The 19,647-nt window shown below is 42.0% G+C and overlaps 1 protein-coding gene across 1 annotated transcript in view; it reads left to right on the top strand.

The window, feature by feature from the left end:
- The window catches only part of spaca6 (sperm acrosome associated 6), an 87,649-nt gene that overhangs the window by 46,624 nt on the left and 21,378 nt on the right, over nucleotides 1-19,647 (top strand). The window contains exons 4-11 of the mRNA XM_088998343.1: nucleotides 4,462-4,520; nucleotides 9,504-9,608; nucleotides 10,430-10,516; nucleotides 13,270-13,341; nucleotides 13,569-13,592; nucleotides 13,682-13,759; nucleotides 17,399-17,508; nucleotides 19,289-19,445. Of these exons, the coding sequence (XP_088854469.1) occupies nucleotides 10,462-10,516; nucleotides 13,270-13,341; nucleotides 13,569-13,592; nucleotides 13,682-13,759; nucleotides 17,399-17,508; nucleotides 19,289-19,445 (496 nt within the window). The 5' untranslated portion in view covers nucleotides 4,462-4,520; nucleotides 9,504-9,608; nucleotides 10,430-10,461. The remainder of the gene's footprint in view (nucleotides 1-4,461; nucleotides 4,521-9,503; nucleotides 9,609-10,429; nucleotides 10,517-13,269; nucleotides 13,342-13,568; nucleotides 13,593-13,681; nucleotides 13,760-17,398; nucleotides 17,509-19,288; nucleotides 19,446-19,647) is intronic.

The following is a 19,647-nucleotide window of genomic DNA, read 5'->3' as shown; positions in this document are numbered from 1 at the left end:
AAAAATGTGACACTCCTGCTCATGTTGTTGTATGAACAATCTCAAGCCATTAATATGTTTCATGTCTCCTTACCTATATAGAGGTTTCAAATGTGTATTTACTGTTATTTTCCCGTTCACTTTTGTTTACCGTTGATGGTCAGCTCACTGACTTAAAGGACAACCGACACAATTTTTTTGTTTCCTAACTGACATCAGAAAAACGTTTTATAGCATCTAAAATACCCAAAACACGCAGGCTAATCTTTTTAGTCAAATGCAAAACACCAATAAAAATGACTTAAAGGACAACCGACGTCTCCGGACAAGTTGTGTCCATAATTTGTAAAATGACTTCTACTGAGCGTATTTTAATAAGATTCCACCGCATATAGCTATATTTTACGTTTTAAGACTCACGCTGAATATTCAGGAAGTCTTGTTTTTGAGTTGGTGACGAGTCCGTACGTGACGTCACTAAAGGAACGCCCCTGACTGAAAAAAATGACGCATTGTAGCAGTCCTTCCATCACGTCAATGTATTTTGCTGTACTTGTTTGTTCTGGGGACCTCGTGTTGCACCCAAAAGCCACCAGAAGAGGGTGTCCAAGCTCCATATAAGGAATTTATCAGCCTGTGTAAACGGAGGTGGCCACAGGAGGTCGCCATTTTGTGCCTCTTTTTCGGTGAGACATTTCCCCTCAACGTTGCCTCAAAATGGCACGGAATAAATTCTTTAATCGATTGCAAACATGTATGCTTTCCTCTTCAGAACTATTTGAATCATATTCATAACTGGATGTGTAACAAGAAAGAATATTCTCTGAATCTGAAGCCATTGTTTTGATTCTCCTGTAATGCAAGACGTTTTGGCGAGACGTCCCGAACTGGGGGCGGGACTTTCTGAAAATGCCCAATTCGCAGCTCAATTTTTTTCAGATTTTGGACGTTGGTCATTTTTATTGGTGTTTTGTATTTGAATAAAAATATCATACTGCGTGTTTTGGGTATTTTAGATGCTATCAAACGTTTTTCTGATATCAGTTAGGAAACAAAAAAGTGACGTCGGTTGTCCTATAAAGTGTCCAAAATCAGCTCGAAACTGGGGATTTTCAGAAAGTCCTGCCCCCAGTTCATGACGTCACGCCAAGTCGTCTTGCCTTGCTCAAGAAACAAAACAATGGGTTCACGGAGTAAAAATTCGGAGAAGATGCTTTCTTGTTACTCATTCAGTTATGAATATGATTCAAATAGTTCTGAAGAGGAAAACATAAATGTTTGCAATTGATTAAAGGAGTCCTCCCATATCAATTCGAGCCTTCAATGACAGCAATGTAGCATCCCAGAAAATGCACAAGATGGCTCCCAAGCTCCGTTGGAAATGAGCTGATTTGTCTGCTAGGAATTTCTGTCAGCGAATATCAAATAGTAGTCTTGGTGCAACACATAACAATTCACTATCGCGTTATTTATGTTTTATGTGTTCTTCTAATTTCGCCATCAACACAGATCATCACGAAGTTTTCAGACCAAACAAAGTACCCAAAATGCATTGTGTGTCGCTTTCTGGGTCAGGAGCGTTCCAAATGTGACATCGCGTAGGGGATTGTCATCAACTCGAAAACAAGACTTCCTGAATATTCAAAGCGAGTCTTAAAATATAGCTATATGCGGTGGAATCTTTGTAAAATACGCTCAGTAGACGTCATTTGAAGGGATTTTACAAATTACAGGCACAACTTGCCCGGAGCCGTCGGTTGTCCTTTAAGGTACAGTGTAACGTCTCATGTCAAGCAACCCATTTTGGAATTTTGAAATAATGTTTCCCATTGATAATAAGTAATCTCCCATTCCTTTACAGCAGCTCCTATATTTTGTTTTTTAGGTTTGATCTAGAAGTGCTTCATACAACAAAGATTGTGTAGACTGTTCTTAAGATTGAATGACTGTGTCTTTTGTGTTGTGTCACGGTAGTCGAGTGGTTAGCATGCTGGCGTCCCGCTCCAGCCTCCCTGTGTGGAGTTTGCATGTTCTCCCCAGGCCCGCGTGGGTTTTCTCCGGGTCCTTCAGTTTCCTCCCACATTCCAAAAACATGTATGTACATTTCTCCACTGTGAGACTAATAAAGACTAATCCAATAATATAATATAATATAATATAATATAATATAATATAATATAATATAATATAATATAATATAATATAATATATAATTAATAGAATATAATGGCATTGCTTAAATTCACGTAACATCCTGTGTTGTTTTCTTACAGTTGTCTTCTCTTGACACTCTTCGAGAGGCTGTGTATTTTTTGGGGCCTAATCAAAAAAGTAATAAAAAAAGACAAAATTCCTTTTGTACCAAACTAAATGTATCCAATTTGACATTTTAAAACAAATGATGCATCCTAAAAAAATAATCATGTTGAGAAAACAGTGCTGTGCCCACTGTGAAGCCTTCCTCTGATATGTTTTGGGGCTGCTCTGCTACATTAGATACCAGGTGTCTTGAATCTTTGCGGGTTACAATGAAATCTGAAAACGGTTAAGGTATTCTTAGAGAGAGGTGTGCTGACTGGTGTCAAAAAGCTTTGCCTTAGTTGTACCTCATCAGTGTTGGAACAGGATCATGACACCAAATACACAAGCAGAAAACACCCAAGATTGACTCGGGGCAAACCATTTCCAATTCTCAAGTGGCAAACCTTTGACAACATTAGTAAAACACAGCCTTCTTGATTTGAATAACATACCCATGGGTGTCCCATGGACACCCCTGCAAGTCGTCCCCTGGTACAAGCACCAACGTCCATAAATCATGATAACTTTTGATGGGTGGCTAATGAGCTCTTCTTGTACAGGAGCACACCAAGCCTTCCATCCTGTACAAGGTATCCACAAATACTCCCTTTGCCCAGGGCGAGATTTCTTACGTGAGAATGACAGTTTAACACTGTGGTTCTGTTCATATCAAAGTGAGTCCAGATTTTCTGTGCTTCATTGTGTCATGATCTGGTTGGCGACCAACGGGGGGCGCTGTCGGCCCCGCCTGCACCTGCACAGGTGCTGGTCGTCACGATCAGATTGGCGACCAGCGGGTAGCGATGTCAGCCCTGCCTGCAGCCTTGCAGGTGCTGGTCGTTTAATCACGGACACTTAAAAGGACACCCGGCACGACCATCCGGTGTCGGTTCATTGTTTGCTGCTTGTTTGCTGCATGCATTGTGTATGTGTTTGTTTAACCTTGGCGGACTTTTACTTTTGGTCTTCTTTTGATACTTTGTATTTTTTCTGTTCAGATGATTTTGATGTTTTACATTTTGTTCCTGCCTTATTTTAATACAATTTGTCAAACAACCTCCTGCTCACTCCTGCCTGCTTTTTGGGATCCGCACCCGCCATCACCACCTCGCAAACCGTGACACATTGTGTATACTGGCCTTTTAGTCACACGTGTTCGGCCAACTAAGCATGTACCAGGATGAAACTTTAAAACATGATAACTTCTATTCAGTCTATTCTATATCAGTCCTGCAATTTGAGTGAAAATGGCAAAAGCACTGGAGTGGACACATTGTTGCACATCATCTGGCAGTGAATGAGTTCATGAATTGTGACGACAAAGCAGAGCTTGAGTGCATAGTAAATTCGTTGATGCTCACTGATCGAGCATGATGTCATTTTCGCCATGTTTTGAGCTTGCATCGATTTTCTTCACCATAGTTTTTGTTTGAACCAACCTTGACGCACTGGCTGCTTTGCTTTTGCACCTGCGACATCAAGACGTCTCGTCTCTGTTACCTTTTGTATGTGAGAATTCAACATGTGTTTACACATATCCAGTCAACATTGTTACCGTGCGGTTGCGAAACCATGATTTCATGGCGTTCCGATTGGTGTACATGGAAGCAACAAATTTCAGCCCTGAAGGTTCACTACACTTATGCCTGAAGGTTCACTACACTCATGCGCTTCATATTTTTTTCTCTATGTTCATCCTATTAGAGGATTCTGACCCTCCCCCTCATCCCCACTTTCTCGCTGGCGGCTTTGACACCAACCCACCCTCCCTCTCCATCGCTCTCACACACACGTGCATGCGCGCCCTCTCTCTTGCATGGTCTCGCACGAACACACACATCCGTGCACTCGTTGCACTCTTATTCCCGCCCTCTGTCTCCCTTGTCTCTCACACACACGCGCGCGCTCTAGTGGCTGGCAGACTGGTGTGTGCAGACATGCAGTTGTGAGAACGTGAGGGGGGGAAAAGAGGGACACGGGAGGGACGACAGAGAGAGAGCTAAAAAAGGAGGAGGGGAGACGACTTGTGATGCAAAGAGGCGCGTAGTGACTAAATGCAACACGGAGGGTAAATGATGTGCGTGCGGTGTGTTGTCACCTTCCCAAGTTTTGAGTATGTGCATGGAATACATCGTTGGGGTTGAAGCGAGCGTGATGTCTGTGTCGTTTGTTTCGTTGCAGCATCGTGGCGGCACCCCTACAGAGACAAAAGGTTGCAGTGGCGCGTGGACCTTCGTCAGGTAGGCAGACAGAGCACAACACCGCAAATGCAATCAATATTCCCTTTCTGTGAGCTACCTGCCACTGGGCTCGCAATCTGGCGTAGAGCAGCAAAGGGAGAGGCGACCGCTCGAAAGGAACACTCGCAAACCCGCAAGGAAAAGTATGATGGTAATTCTTTTTTAAAGTCGCTTCCCACTATGGTGTTTGTGTCCTGAAGTGTCGCATCCTTTTTCGAAAGGACTCGTGTAAATGTGATTGTCAACGCCGCTCGGCAGCCACCCCTGTCACATTTTGAAAGCCGCTTTCAAATGTGACAGGTGAATGAATCAAATGAGCTGCTGTTGACGAATTGAAACGTTGCCCCCCCCATGCATCCCCGCTATTGTTGTAAAACATAATAGACAAATATTACGTTACATTGCATGTTCATTCTTATTGTGGCGATCGTGAATATGAATGAAGTCTAATGCAGTCGTCATCCCTCTCAGGTGTGTCACAGCTGCCGCAATTGTGCCCTCTAACGTGAACCTAAGATGTGAAAGTATCACAAGTCGGTTACCTTCAGGCCCGTAAAGACCACCTGGGTATACACACATGAACATGAGCGCACATTCCCTGTCAAGTTTCACGCTATGACATCATACTTACGCCAATTAGGTGTTTATGTGCCTTTTAACACACCAGTCGCCCCATTTTCTGCTTTGAGCAGACTGCTCTTGTTTTTAATTGTCAGACAGACTCATTGCTTGTTTCAGACAATTTAAACGGCATATCCTTCATCTTAAGTGTGGTTTTAATTTTCCGTATGGGCAACTGTGGAGCGATTGATGCACATTTGTTTTTTCCTATAAGGTAAGTGATATATAGTGCACTTTTTCTGTTTCCGTTTTGTCGTTGTTGCAGATTTTACCACGCTGCCAGTCTGTTAGACGCCGCAATAGGTCAAGAAACAAAAAAAGAACGTTTCTGCTTTGATTGCATCTCTTCGTAATGTTTATGTACCCTCTGTGTTGTCCATCAAAATAGATGACATGAAGACGGGGAGGTGACCCAGTGGCAATTGTTCACTTCGCGTCTCGACTGAGACGATTGCGCATGAGTGTGGGCTGCGGGAGACAGATCGGTCGGTGCCGCAGAATCCAAAATGTGAGATGAGGTCACGTCTTTGTCTTGGCACTGTGACCACTATTGGTTTTCTCTTCTCAGTGGCTGGGGGGTGGTTCATTTTTCTTTCCTGTCGCTGCCATCGAACCTGAAATGACGTGATTTAATTTGCCAGTATGCCCCTCTGTCCCTGAGACCCTTAACCTGTGAGGTCAAAGCAGGTCACAGGTGAGGTCCTCGGGAACAGGGCTGCATTCAGTTTCAACGCTTGCTTTCAAAGCTGCAGTCGTCATGTGTTTGAAAGCCTGTCATACAAAACATGCATTTATCAGATTGAGCACAATCTCTCGTTAATGAAAATGTGACATGTGAAGCACCCGCCCTTCAATAGTCCAAATAAACTATAACCTTGATAATCGCAATGTCGTGAACCTCTGAAACTGAGCTCAAATCAAAGGTGGGGAACTTTTTTCGTGTCAGCGCTCTCAAGTTTTTTTTAAGTCCTCCAAAGTAAAATATAGGAGTCGTTTTTAAGTTGTTTTCCCCCTCATATCTCAGGTCGGCTCACAGGCTGCAAATGCCCCAATTATTATCCTATGCACCACCCCCCCACCCTCCACCCACTAGTGCATCTCACCAACAAAGCATCCCGTTAGGTCACTGCCATGTATCCAACTTGTACTTTTTAGAGTTTGCAGCAGTCCGTTTTGGATGGTGCAAAGTTCTCTACTGTAGTAGAGAGCCTCTCTCAGGGGGGGTGACTCTGTTGTCTGACTTTGTGACATACACCCTAAAGGGGACTAAGGAAGCCAGTCAAGAGTTGCGACCACGCCAGTTTTTCTACCATTGAGTTCTTTTATCCATTTGTACACTTTACTGCTCTGCTATCAATAAAATAAAAACACCTAAGTTCTGACTCAAAGATGCAGACTCTTGATTATTGCTTTCATTTTAAATGGCACCAGGCTCACTAAATGTTTTTGTTTGGGTCATTTTTTGTTCGACCAGCAATAGCGTATGTTTCGGGGCGAAATATAATTCAATATGTACAGTATTGTATATTCCCTCAAAGCAATGTCATCCCCAGGATGAAAAATGCCCCCTTGCAATGAACACCGTTTTCCACCAGGGATAATAAAAGTGAAATCATTGCCTCAGTACTGTACAGCATCCACAAATAGACAATCAAAAGTTAACTACTGAGCCTTTTTTCAATTCAACCGTGAACCAAAAATGGAAGTTGGGATGTCACCGATGTGAGAAACGGCGTCTTTGTTTCTTTTTCCAGCAGACCTGTGATCACTCAACAATGATGTATGCGCCAATGTTTATGTTACCGTGAATAAATTTATTGGAGAACCTCAAAATGTTTATCGTGTGAATGCTGTAAATTAACAGCGCTCATAAATAGATCCTCTTGCATTTATTTTATAATAAACCCTGATTACTTTTTTGTTTGAGCCATTAATTGTTCTCATTTTACGCCTTGTGGGCTAATAATAAAAAATGTTTAGTTTCGCTAGTTCATAATGTTTTCCTGCTTTCATATTTAAAAAACCTGTTTGTTCCAACACACGCCTTCCACCACCTGCAGTTGAGTAAATAACAGTATGTGGATGTACAGTAGATTGTTTATAAAATGTGCGAATGAGTACAATTTGAGTGTTGTAAGACATACAATTGAGGCAAAGTGCCCTTGGCAGTACGCATCCGAGCCAGATTGAACTGTCATCCTCCCTTGCGCTTTCTCTCTCTCTCACACGCGCGTACACACACACACGCTTGGGATTTTCCCTTTGCGCTTGCAAAGTTTGGCAGTCCAGTAGCCGACTTTTTGTCTAAAATTGATTGGCTTGTCTGCAGCGAGACAGATGAACGCATTACTAGCCCGCTTACCCTGCCGCTGGAAATATATTAAGTTGTGTATTAGGCACCCTGTCTGGTTGCCATGGTGATGTAGCCATAGTGAAGAGGGAGGATGGTAGACAAGTGGGGGATACAGGATGTGATGAGGCGGTCGGCATGATTTGTAGTCCCGCCTGCTTGCTCACTCTCCCCCTTTTGTCACATATGGCCTCACTCACCTCTTCCTCGTCTGTTGTCCCTTTGGCTGTCTTTACACCTCCATTGCCTCATTTGCTCAACGCCACCAAGAATGTGCTTGATTTCCTTTGTTCCTCCTGGACTGCTGGTTAGACGACGGGGCTTTATTTCTCTTGAGGCAATCTAACAAACATCCCCCACCCTCCCGATATATACATCAGCATTAACCCGCCGCTCCCCTGCCCCATCCAACGCTTGTACAACTCTCCCCCCACCATCACCACCCATTTTTAGCTCACTGCATCTCTCTGCTCTGCAGCAAAACTGGTGCATTGAGGTAGACGAAAGACGTGAGTCGGGAAATGTTCCTTTTGTGAGTACACATGAGAAGCTACACCAGTGACTTCATGAAGGAATTAGATGTGCTGATTAAAAAATAAATCTGAACCAATGTTTAAAAGACGCCGCATTTGACAAAGAAAAAAATGGCAGCAGGTGGGCATAACATAACGCTCATGAGATGACCAATGCAGTACGCCTTTCTCACAGTGACGTCTCTACCAATACACACCTGTAAGAAGCAACATGGTGCCATATAACATCCAGACTTGGCAAAAAAAAACAAAAAAAAAACGAACGCTGAGTTGAGTGTATCAGGCAACTGCATTGCATTTGCAACATTTTCTCCATTTCTGTTCTGTGACAAATGTTCAACACACCCACATCCTCTGCTGTATGGCAAAGCTGCAGGCTACTTTGAGGAACTTCCAGCACTGTTGACCAAACACAATCCTTTTTGGTTTGTAAATATTGAGCAAGTCAACCTTATGTCTATAGGAGGTTTTGGGGGCATCACAACTTTTATACAGGAAAAACTATTGTGAATCCATCTTACAAAGACCATTTTGGCTCAAATCCAGTTAATCAGTGTTTGCATTTTTTTATAATTTCAAATATTGTACGGCGTACTACATCTTTTATATGGGAATTATAATCTTTTATAAAGGCAGCTATTAGCCAAGCTATTAGCCAAGTTGACGAGCAACGTAGACTGATTTCAGCTGCGAGAAAGTAAAAATGGAGCATCAAATGCTGTGGACAGCACAAACTATCTCCACAAAATTATCACTAATATCATTTGTACTTTTCATTAATAAAAAAAGGAACCAAGCAGAGAAAGGTGAATTTGGGCGATTTTTCTTGTATCTATAAAGAATACATGACGTGGACACTAAATCAAAGTAAAAACTTTCAACGAAATACTGGGATGAAAATGGCATGGTCAAGCTTGTCACGTGACATTCATGATAACGATAGTACTCGTTTTTTTCACTGGGGCTTTGATCTGAACATACACATTTGCAAACCAAGAAGTATGCAACGAAATACATAAACACCAGGCCTACGCCGGGTACATTGTTTGAAAAAAAGTCATGTCTGGGGGAAAAAAAATCTAACGTGTAAGGCACAATGAAGTTCTTTTCAATCAAGCTAAATCACGAATGTTTTGCAGCATACAAATAATGTTACTGATTTACAAAGTATTTGTATATAGATTAAATCCGTCAAGGACACACAAGTGACATAATACACATCGCAAAGACAAATATGACACGTGAAATCATAATCCATCGTGTGACGTCACGGTGACGCCTCACTGTTTTGCATCAGTCGAAATCTCGCTTTTGTCGACATTGACCCGTTTTTTTTTAATCCACATTAATATAATTTTAAAATGAGCACATTTGCTTTGTTCTTTTTAATCTTGTGTGTGTTGTGTGGCCTTATCAGGCCATCTGAGGGCTGCTTTCGCTGCTTTGTGAGTCTGACGGACACTTCTGAACTGTGTACAGGCTACAGATTGACATTGTCCAGTTTGAACAATGTGGACGCATGCTTCAAAACCCTTGACCGGATCTTCAACGACAACCCCAAAGTGATCGCGGCCGGCAGAGTCGGTATGGAGTCATTTGGGAAAACTTTACTCGTGCAGGTTGTTCAATTATTTCCCACAGCGGGGACAATGAAGGCTACAAGGACTACTTGTCATTCATCAACTTTAATGTATTAATTTTATTTTTTAAACTTTCTGTGTCGTAAGAAAGTATCTCCAATGTCAGTTATTGTGACAAAACGTTACCTTTTTCTACTAAAATGTATGGTTTGTATTCCTCTCTGCCCAATCAGCAACGGGTAGAACGAACGTGATATATTTAACTCCCGAAGGTACATACCGAGTTTGTCATCATATCAATTTTTGCCTGAATGAGCAAACTATAACATTAGCATTATAGCATAACAATATGAATGGGGGTGGTCTTTTAATTCCATATTTTATTTCACAATATTTAGACCAAGGTGGGTGAACAACACAGGACAGAACACCATACATGTTAAGTTTCAGAAATCATAAATCGGGAGATTTTTGTCATTGAGACTCATCACACTGTTGCATCTTTCATTTGAAATGTATTTGTTGGTGTTTACTCCATCCTCTTCCAGTTCTTGTTTGTTTCTGGGGGTTTGTCCCTTCAGTCTCCACTTCAGGAGGTGAAATGCATGCTCTTTGAGGTTAAGATTTGGTTAGTAATTCTGACGGTTTAACTAACACCTTACACCCCTCATCTCACAACAAAATCCTTTCTTGCGTTGGCAGTGTGTTTTGGATCCAGTTACATCATAAAGACTAACTGTTTTTGTGGCGTTCCGAATTCATTCTGCTGCTGCCATTGTGAGATACGTGATCAATAAAGGGAACTGTCTTTGTGTGTGTTAACAGGGAAAGCTTACACGGCACAGCTGAAGAACATCATGGAGTTGCAGATTCTTCCCTTGGTGAAACAGTTTCGGCATAAAAACAATTACGGTAGCTTGACTCTTAACAGACATGCAGTTGCTCATTGCTCCGGAATGACATTTGAATACTGCTTGACAATATCTTTTAATCTTGCTGCTTCATTATATTTAAGCAGACATTGCATTGTGGCAGCACTACTGAATGGCATTTGAACAATGCTGGCATCCATCCATCCTTTTTCCGTACCGCTTATTCCTTATTAGGTTCGTGGGGGGTGCTGGAGCCTATCCCAGCTGTCTTCGGGCACGAGGCGAGGGACACCCTAAATTGGTTGCCATTCAATCGCAGGCCACACGAAGACTTACAACAGTCACTCTCACACTCACACCTAGGGACAACTTGAGTGGTCAATCTGCCTGCCATGCATGTTTTTGGAATTAGGACCCGGAGAAGGGCCACGCGGGCCCGGGGAGAACATGCAAGCTCCACACAGGGAGGCCGGAGTGGGAACCGGCGACCTCTGCACTGTGAAGGCGGTGTGCTAACCACTCGACCACCGGGCCGCCCAATGCTGGCATATTACATTTAACTTTATTCTGTTGGAATTCTGTTTTGGAGTATAAGGTGCACCTTCAATGCATGGCCTATTTTAAAACTTCTTTGCAAATGTAGGGGACACCTTGTCTCAAGACGCATACAATAGAAGCTATAGAGAGGCTGTGGTTTTGTTAGGTAACCTTGAAAGGACAACCGACATTACTTTTTTGTTTCCTAACTGACATCAGAAAAACGTTTTATAGCATCTAAAATACCCAAAACACTCAGTATGATATTTTTAGTCAAATGCAAAACACCAATAAAAATTGACTTAGTGTCCAAAATCTGCAAAAAAAAAAATAACCCGGAAGTGGCGAGTTTCAGAAGGTCCCGCCCCCTTGTTCGTGGCATCACCCCAAGACGTCTTGCCTTACTGGAGAATCAAAACAATGGCTTCAGATTTGGAGAATATGCTTTCTTGTTAGTCATCCAGTTATGAATATGATTCAAATAGTTCTGAAGAGGAAAGCATACATGTTTGCAATCGATTAAATAATTTATTCCGTGCCATTTTGAGGCAATAGGGGGGGAAATGTAGCACTTCAAAATGGGCAGAAAATGACGACAAAGCTCCATGTAAAGAATTAATAAACCCGTTTCCACAGGCTGATTAATTCCTTACGCGGCGCTTTGTCGCCCTCTTCTGCCTCTTTTTGGTGCAACACGAAGTTTTCAGACCAAACAAGTACACCTTTTTTCGGTCAGGGGCGTTCCTTCAGTGACGTAGGGTGAGGACTCGTCACCAACTCAAAAACAAGACTTTCAGAACATTCAGCGCGAGTCTTAAAATGTAAAATATAGCTATATGCGGTGGAATCTTTGTAAAATACGCTCAGTACAAGTTATTTGATGCCATTTTACAAATTATGGACACAACTTGTCCGGAGACGTCGGTTGTCCTTCAAGTCAAGGGTGTCAAACTCATTTATTGCCGTGGGCCATATTGTAGGTACGGTCTCTTCTCCGGGGGCCGTTATGAATTCATGAAAGCCATTAGAATGTTTCATCCCCTCCACATATTACATACAGAGCGCACAACAAATTAAACAATTAACTAGTTTTCTAATTTGAAGTCAAAAACAATGACTGATATTGTTGTTTCCATGGGACAATTTTTTATCGTACTTTAGCAAACATCATAGAATTTTGATTTTCTTTTGCGGACCGAATGGAATGATGTGGCGGATCAGATTTGGCCCCCGGCTTTTACACCGTGCACCTTATACACCAGAAAATACAGTACAGACTCTCCCCTACATGCGAACATTCGAGTTACGAACAACGGTGCATACGACTATTTTTGCTGACATGCCGAAAAATGTTCGGACAGAGATGCTGTAAGTTAGATTTTGCCTTTTTCCGAGTAGTGCTTTCCGCCGCTAATACCGACGTGAGGCGCTGTGAGAGCTCTCTAACATGTAGTATTCTCTCCAGTTGTACATGTACATATCTTTATAGACCATATATTTTATTGTTCAGTCCAAACAAATACAGGTTGATAATACAAGCCTTAAACTTACATACTTGTATAAGCCTTTAAGACACATTTAATACAAAATATAGCACAAAAGCAACTTACGAACAAATTCACCTGACAAACAACTGTTTGGAACGTATCCGTTTGTAAATTGGGTAGCGTCTGTATACGTATATAAGGTACATCGAATTATAAGGTTCACTGGTGTCTTTTGTGAAATGTGTGCTTTTATGTGCACCTTGTAGTGCGGAAAATACATAACTCCAAAATGAAAATGACAATTTAAACGTTGCTCCTAAAAGACACTTGAGGGCATCTCATTACATTTTAACGTCACCTTACTCCAAAGTGACAGTATAGCCTTACTATAAATTGACATTAGATCATCCTGTGGAAATAATTACCTTTGAGATTGCTCCTAATGTGTGCATTTGTTTGTTATCAGACAGAATTACTTTTCAGTATAGCTCCAATTTTTTTTTGTGACATTGTTATCAGTATTCTTAAATGATGCTTTAACCTGAAATTGAAATGACATTTTTGTCAGCGCTAGTAGGCATTTTGGTCATAGCATGAATGTACAGCCTTGTTCATTAATGACTTTTGACCATTACTCCGAAATGACATTCTTGGCATCTTAATTGTCATGTTAGCTCTAAAATTGGGACGTTCGAGTTTCAAAATAATGCTTGAAATGTCGAGTTAAAAGTGTATGTGTGTGTTCTTGCTCATTCTCTTGTCTTATCAGACAGCGTGTACGAGAGCAGGCTGCAGACAGCAGCAGACAATTTCATCGCAGAGGCCTCCAAACTGCCTCGAGGTGAGACCTAGTCTCCTCCCCTTCCCTTCATCTTTTCATCCATAGTGAAGCCCGTGTTGAGTCATTATAGCTCCCTCTGATCTCGATGCTCTTACTGTAATAGTCCAGTTATGTGATCACGGCTTTTCACATATTTTAGAGAAGACAAGAAGCTGCCAGGTTAAGTAGCAATACCAAATATGTCCAGCTGTCATTACAGTAACCCTTTTTTTCCCTTTTTCTTCCAGCCACTGGATGCATCCCCCCTTGCGGTTAGTTCTTTTCGTCCTTTTTAAACCTTCACTTTGCACAAGGCCTCTTGACAACGTTTATAATGGAATATTTCAACGTATCCAACCAGGTTTTCAAACTGCAGACGGGCATTACAACTGTGTCAAATGCAAAGACGATTCCTGCGATTTTCCTCTTGACTGCCCAGGTGAGAAAGCAAAACAAAATATAAAATATATATATATATATATATATATATATATATATATATATATATATATATATATATATATATATATATATATATATATATATATATATATATATATATATAGGGCTCCGACTAGGACAGGCACGACTGTCACCTTTACCTTCCAGGCTCTCTCCAGCTCCTCTTTGAGCCCTTGGTATTTCTCGATTTTCTCATGTTCCTTCTTTTTGATCTTTCCATCACTCGGGACCGCTACATCCACGACAACGGCTTTCCTTTGCCCTTTATCTATGACCACGATATCTGGTTGGTTGGCGAATACCATCTTGTCAGTCTGTATCTGCAAGTCCCATAGGATCTTTGCTCGGTCATTCTCTACTACTTTTTGAGGTGTTTCCCATTTTGACCTTGGGGTTTCCAGTCCATACTTCGCACAGATGTTTCGGTAGACTATGCCAGCCACCTGGTTATGGCGCTCCATGTAGGCTTTCCCTGCCAGCATCGTACACCCTGCAGTTATGTGTTGGATTGTCTCAGGTGCCTCTTTGCACAACCTACACCTTGGGTCTTGTCTGGTGTGGTATATCCCTGCCTCTATGGCTCCGGTGTTCAGGGCCTGCTCTTGCCACTGATAAGACTTCTTGAGATCAGCCACTTATGTTATGGTTCGGTGGTACATCCCATTTAGGGGCTTTTCCTCCCATGATTGTCCCTTTTCCAGCACCTCATCCTCTGTTCCAACATTGTCTGAGACATTCTCTTCTGAGTACATCATCTGTTGGAGCCTTCTCTTTGATGTATTCATGGAGCTTGGATGTTTCATCCTGGACAGTGGCTCTCACACTCACTAGCCTCCTTCCTTACGGCTTGTGTACAGTCTCAGGGTGCTGGACTTGGGATGGAACCCTCCGTGCATGGTGAGGAGTTTTCGGGTCTTAACATCCGTGGTCTGAATCTCTTCCTTTGACCACCTTATTATTCCTGCAGGGTATCTAATCACTGGCAGGGCATAGCTGTTTATTGCCCGGGTCTTGTTCTTGCCATTGAGCTGGCTTCTTAGGACTTGCCTCACCCGCTGGAGGTATTTGGTCGTAGCCGCTTTCCTGGTTGCTAGTTCGCGGTTGCTATTGGCCTGTGGTATACCGAGGTACTTGTAGCTGTTTTCAATGTCTGCTATTGTTCCTTCAGGGAGTGAGACCCCTTCAGTGTGGACTACCTTGCCCCTCTTATCGATGAAAAGGTTTCTTTAGCCGTCCATCTGTACTTCTTTGAAGGTGTCGGACGTTTCGCTTCTTATCCAAGAAACTTTGTCAGCAAACTAAAGTGTTACTGGTAGTTTAGGCCCTATATATATCCCTACAGTCCAGACATGGCGGTGCCGGACTCTGCTATGATAGGTCCCTGCTCTCAGGTTGGGGGGAGCAGAGGACTACTCCCTGTAACTGCACTGATAGTTCCTATTGTTCTGACTAACGACTGGCCTGATTGCCCCACTTCGACCGGTATCACCTCATCAGTACTACTAATCCTATGTTGCCTATGCAGGCTATTGTATGAACGATCCAAATTGAACCTCACCGGTTTAATGAAGGATTTAGTTGTTTTATGAAAATCGCCTCTTTTACTCCGCTATCAAACCATCTATGTTATTTCGGTAAGATTTTAACCTAATTGTCGTCAAATGAGTGGTTGCTAGCTCTTAGGTGCATATGTACTGCCGATTCAGGCCCACTAGTATTATCCCTGCGTTGTTGATAGTCCTTTTTTGAGAATGTGGTTAGTCTCCCGAATGTACTGCTCTTTACAATTTTCATTCTTACAATGTATTGAATAAATTACATTACTTTGTTTTTCATTTGGCAGCCTATCTTTTGGATGCACTAATTTTTGCCTTAAAGTGTTTAATGGTTTGAAATAAGTAGGAAATTTGTGTTGCCAAAGGACTCTTTGTAGTTTTTCAGAAACTCCTGCAATGTAAGGTACTGCTACTCCTCTCCTTTTTGTATATTCAGAATTTTTTTTTAATATATATATATATATATATATATATATATAAAATCCTCGCCTCACCCACCATGGGTGGTGTCTGTCCCCATTTCAGCTCGGGTCCTCTACCAGAGGCCAGGAAGCTTGAGGGTTCTGCGCAGTATCCGTGCTGTTCCCAGCACTGCGCTTTTCTGGACCGAGATATCCGATGTTGTTCCCGGGATCTGTTGCAACCACTCGTCGAGTTTGGGGGTCACTGCCCCAAGTGCTCCGACCACCACAGGCACGACTGTCACCTTTACCTTTCAGGCTCTCTCCAGCTCCTCTCTGAGCCCTTGGTATTTCTCGATTTTCTCATGTTCCTTCTTTCTGATGTTCCCATCACTCGGGACCGCTACATCCACGACAACGGCTTTCCTTTCCCCTTTATCTATGACCACGATATCTGGTTGGTCTGGTATATATATATATATATATATATATATATGACAGATTCTTACATAAGTTTGATTGTACCTTCCCAAGTGTCCTTGTTCCTGGAAACTCTGCTTTTGATCCTTGAAATGCTCTTCGTATCAAGTCGAGATTTGGAGAAAGCGACTGGAGGCGAGGTTTTATTTCCACACATATCGTTTGCACAAGGTTTCACTTTAAGCCCCAGGCTTCTTTATGCAAGGTGACAGTTAGCTCCCACGCATTATGGTATCATGTCATCCCCATACAGCTCACCTAATGCTCACTTCTACTTTTCTCCTCAGTGACTCGGCTTAAAGGACAACCGACATCACTTTTTTGTTTCCCAACTGACATCTGAAAAACGTTTTATAGCATCTAAAATGCCCAATGATATTTTTAGTCAAATGCAAAACACCAATTTTTATTGGTGTTTTGCATGACTTAAAGTGTCCAAAATCTGCAAAAAAAATGAACCCGGAAGTGGCCAGTTTTAGATGGTCCCGCCCCCTTGTTCGTGGTGTCACCCCAAGACGTCTTGCCTTGCTGGAGAATCAAAACAATGGCTTCAGATTCGGAGAATATGCTTTCTTGATACTCATCTAGTTATGAATAGGATTCAAATAGTTCTGAAGAGGAAAGCATACATGTTTGCAATCGAATTTATTCCGTGCCATTTTGAGGCAATAGGGGGTGGGGGGTGTTGCACCAAAAAGAAGCAGAAAATGGCGGAAGAGGCAGAACATTAATCAGTCTGTGGAAAAGGGCTGATTAATTCCTTACATGGAGCTTTGTCGCCCTCTTCTGCCTCTTTTTGGTGCAACACGAAGTTTTCAGACCAAACAAGTACAGCAAAATGCATTGATGTGATGGAAGGACTGCTACAATGTGTCCTTTTTTCGGTCAGGGGCGTTCCTTCAGTGACGTAGGGTGAGGACTCGTCACCAACTCAAAAATAAGACTTCCGGAATATTCAGCGCGAGTCTTAAAACGTAAAATATAGCTATATGCGGTGGAATCTTTGTAAAATACGCTCAGTAGAAGTCTTTTGAAGCCATTTTACAAATTATGGACACAACTTGTCCGGCGACGTCGGTTTTCCTTTAAGTGGAATCATTAAGGAGCATTCGGTCTGCAAACGGCGACCTGGGGGAATGTTATTTACAGGCCGTGTGTCCTCTTGTGTGTATTTTTCAGTTGAAAACAGAACAGTGGAAGAGAACAATCCTGTCCAAATGTTGTGTGATGTATCATTTCCATTACCCGAAAATACTAAGATCACGATGATTTGGAAATTTGCAGAACAAGTAAGTTTCATCTCCACTGTTATATCGCTTATACTTACTGCGCTTGACAAGTCAGAAAAGTGTCCAGGTCAGTATGAGGCGTGAGACTCAAATCTCGGTTCCATCAAACTGCTTTGTTTGCTTCTGATGATAATGATGATCTGAGTGCAACCTTCCAAAGTTGAACACACCCGTTTCTAGAATGCTGGAACACCCTCCGCCTTCCACATGCACACCCAAATAGAAAATAATTGAATGAAGGTGTTCCAGAGTCAAGCACTATCACCACATCAAGCATTTATTTACAGTAAGCACATTTTCTGAAGCTACTGACATTTAATTGGGTGGGCTGAGGGGTGAGCGAATCGACTTCACAGTGCAGAGGTACAGTGTTCACTTCCGGCCACACTGTGTGGAGTTTGCACTTTGTCCCTGGGCCTGCGTGTGTTTTCCCTAGGTACTCCGGTTTGCTCCCACATTTCAAAAACATGCATGGAAGGCTGATTAAACACTCTAAATTGTCCGTAGTTGTGAGTGTGAGCGTGGATGGTTTTTCTTGTGTGCCCTGTGATTGGCTGGCAACTGGTTCAAGGGTACCCCGCAGCTACTGTGATAGGCTCCACCACCCCCACTTGTGACCCGTTCAATGATAATGCACATCAGAAAATGGATGGGTGACATTTAAATGGAAAAAAAGTTCTTGCTCTCAAAAGAAAACGAATAAATTGACAGTAACAGTAACTGGAATTACATCTCACCAATACAAATCCAGGTCCTGAGCAGGTTTGTTGACATCCCCCGAACAGTCTGATCGAGCAACACAGCGACATTTTTTTTGACCAGACCAAAACAAACAATAATTTCTATTTTCTTCTTGTAATATAGCTGAAGGAAATCAGTCGTAATATATATTTTTTAAATATCATCCTGTAAAAGGTGATTCATAAGGTGCAGGCATTATGCTTCATGAACAGTTTGAATTTAAAAGGGAAATATTCGACTTTGTTCAATTCAGTGGGATGGCGATACGCTACGGTACAGCTCATTATGACAGAACTTTGCGCTTCTTCCTCACACATTTCAAAATCCATGCACTTTGCATTCATTGAAGTCTCTTAATTCATTCACTGTCATTCACAAATTTATTTGGAAATCGAAAATATGTCGTAGAGCGCCATTCCTGAATTTGTTCGGGTTTTGTTTTTTCATGCATGGGTGCCGATAAAGAATCAGAATCAGAATCATCATCAAAAAATTGCAAAGAGGCACTATACAGTTCTATTTGGGTGACTGTTTAAAGAGTTAATGGCTTGGGAGAAGTAGATGTTTAAATGTCTGCTTAAAGCGCTGGCCATGACCTCTGGCAATGGTTTTTTTTCTTTTTCACAAGGGGGCATAATTTCCCTTTTTTCCATATTAGCGCTTTGTTCCAGCTTCAGCAGCTAAAGCGCGATATAAACCAATATGTTTGTATTGCATTGTATTTTGGACAACCACCCTCATTTCAAGCTCATGTAACTCCAGACCCATATAATTCAGAAATTAACTCTTTTTTTCAGATGAAATAAGAGAGGTTTCTAACGCTGTATTTATTGTTTATGTAGTCCTAAAACTCAATATTCTGTGGGTCTTGGAATTCAAATGACAATGACAAAAACCCTGGCACTGGAGTGAACCATTATTGCCCATGTCTGGCAGTGAATGAGCTAATTGCGTATAGTTGTAAATGTTTTTATTGTTCACTCAAATTTGCAGAGTTATGAAAAATGGAGTTGTCAAATTAAAGAATGTTGTTTGCTAGGTGAAAACTCACAATGTGGAGTTGTTTGAAGAAATGACGATAGGGGAGGACAATCTCTACTCCATCTCATCTACCAGGACGCACCACCAGGGCACCTACCAATGTGAGATCTATTCAGATGAGATATCCATTGCCAGAATTTACTACTATCTCACAGGTATGAGAAATAGATGTAGGCACTTTACAATCCTTTGTTGCAAATCAATCTTTCCGGTCATTGGCTTCCTATGTGCGCAGTGGGTTGGGCCACCACCTGAATTTGCGCGCATCATTGATCGCCATTGAAAATACATGGGGAGAATTAAATCGAGTATTCACAATGCTATTAGCTAACACCAGGGTGATTATTTTAACATGGA

Source organism: Hippocampus bargibanti, linkage group LG06 (assembly GCF_051943395.1).
Source record: "Hippocampus bargibanti isolate YZ-2025 linkage group LG06, ASM5194339v1, whole genome shotgun sequence".
Lineage (NCBI taxonomy): Eukaryota > Metazoa > Chordata > Actinopteri > Syngnathiformes > Syngnathidae > Hippocampus > Hippocampus bargibanti.
Note: the sequence above shows the minus strand (reverse complement) of the source record. Positions and strands in the feature narration are given on the sequence as shown.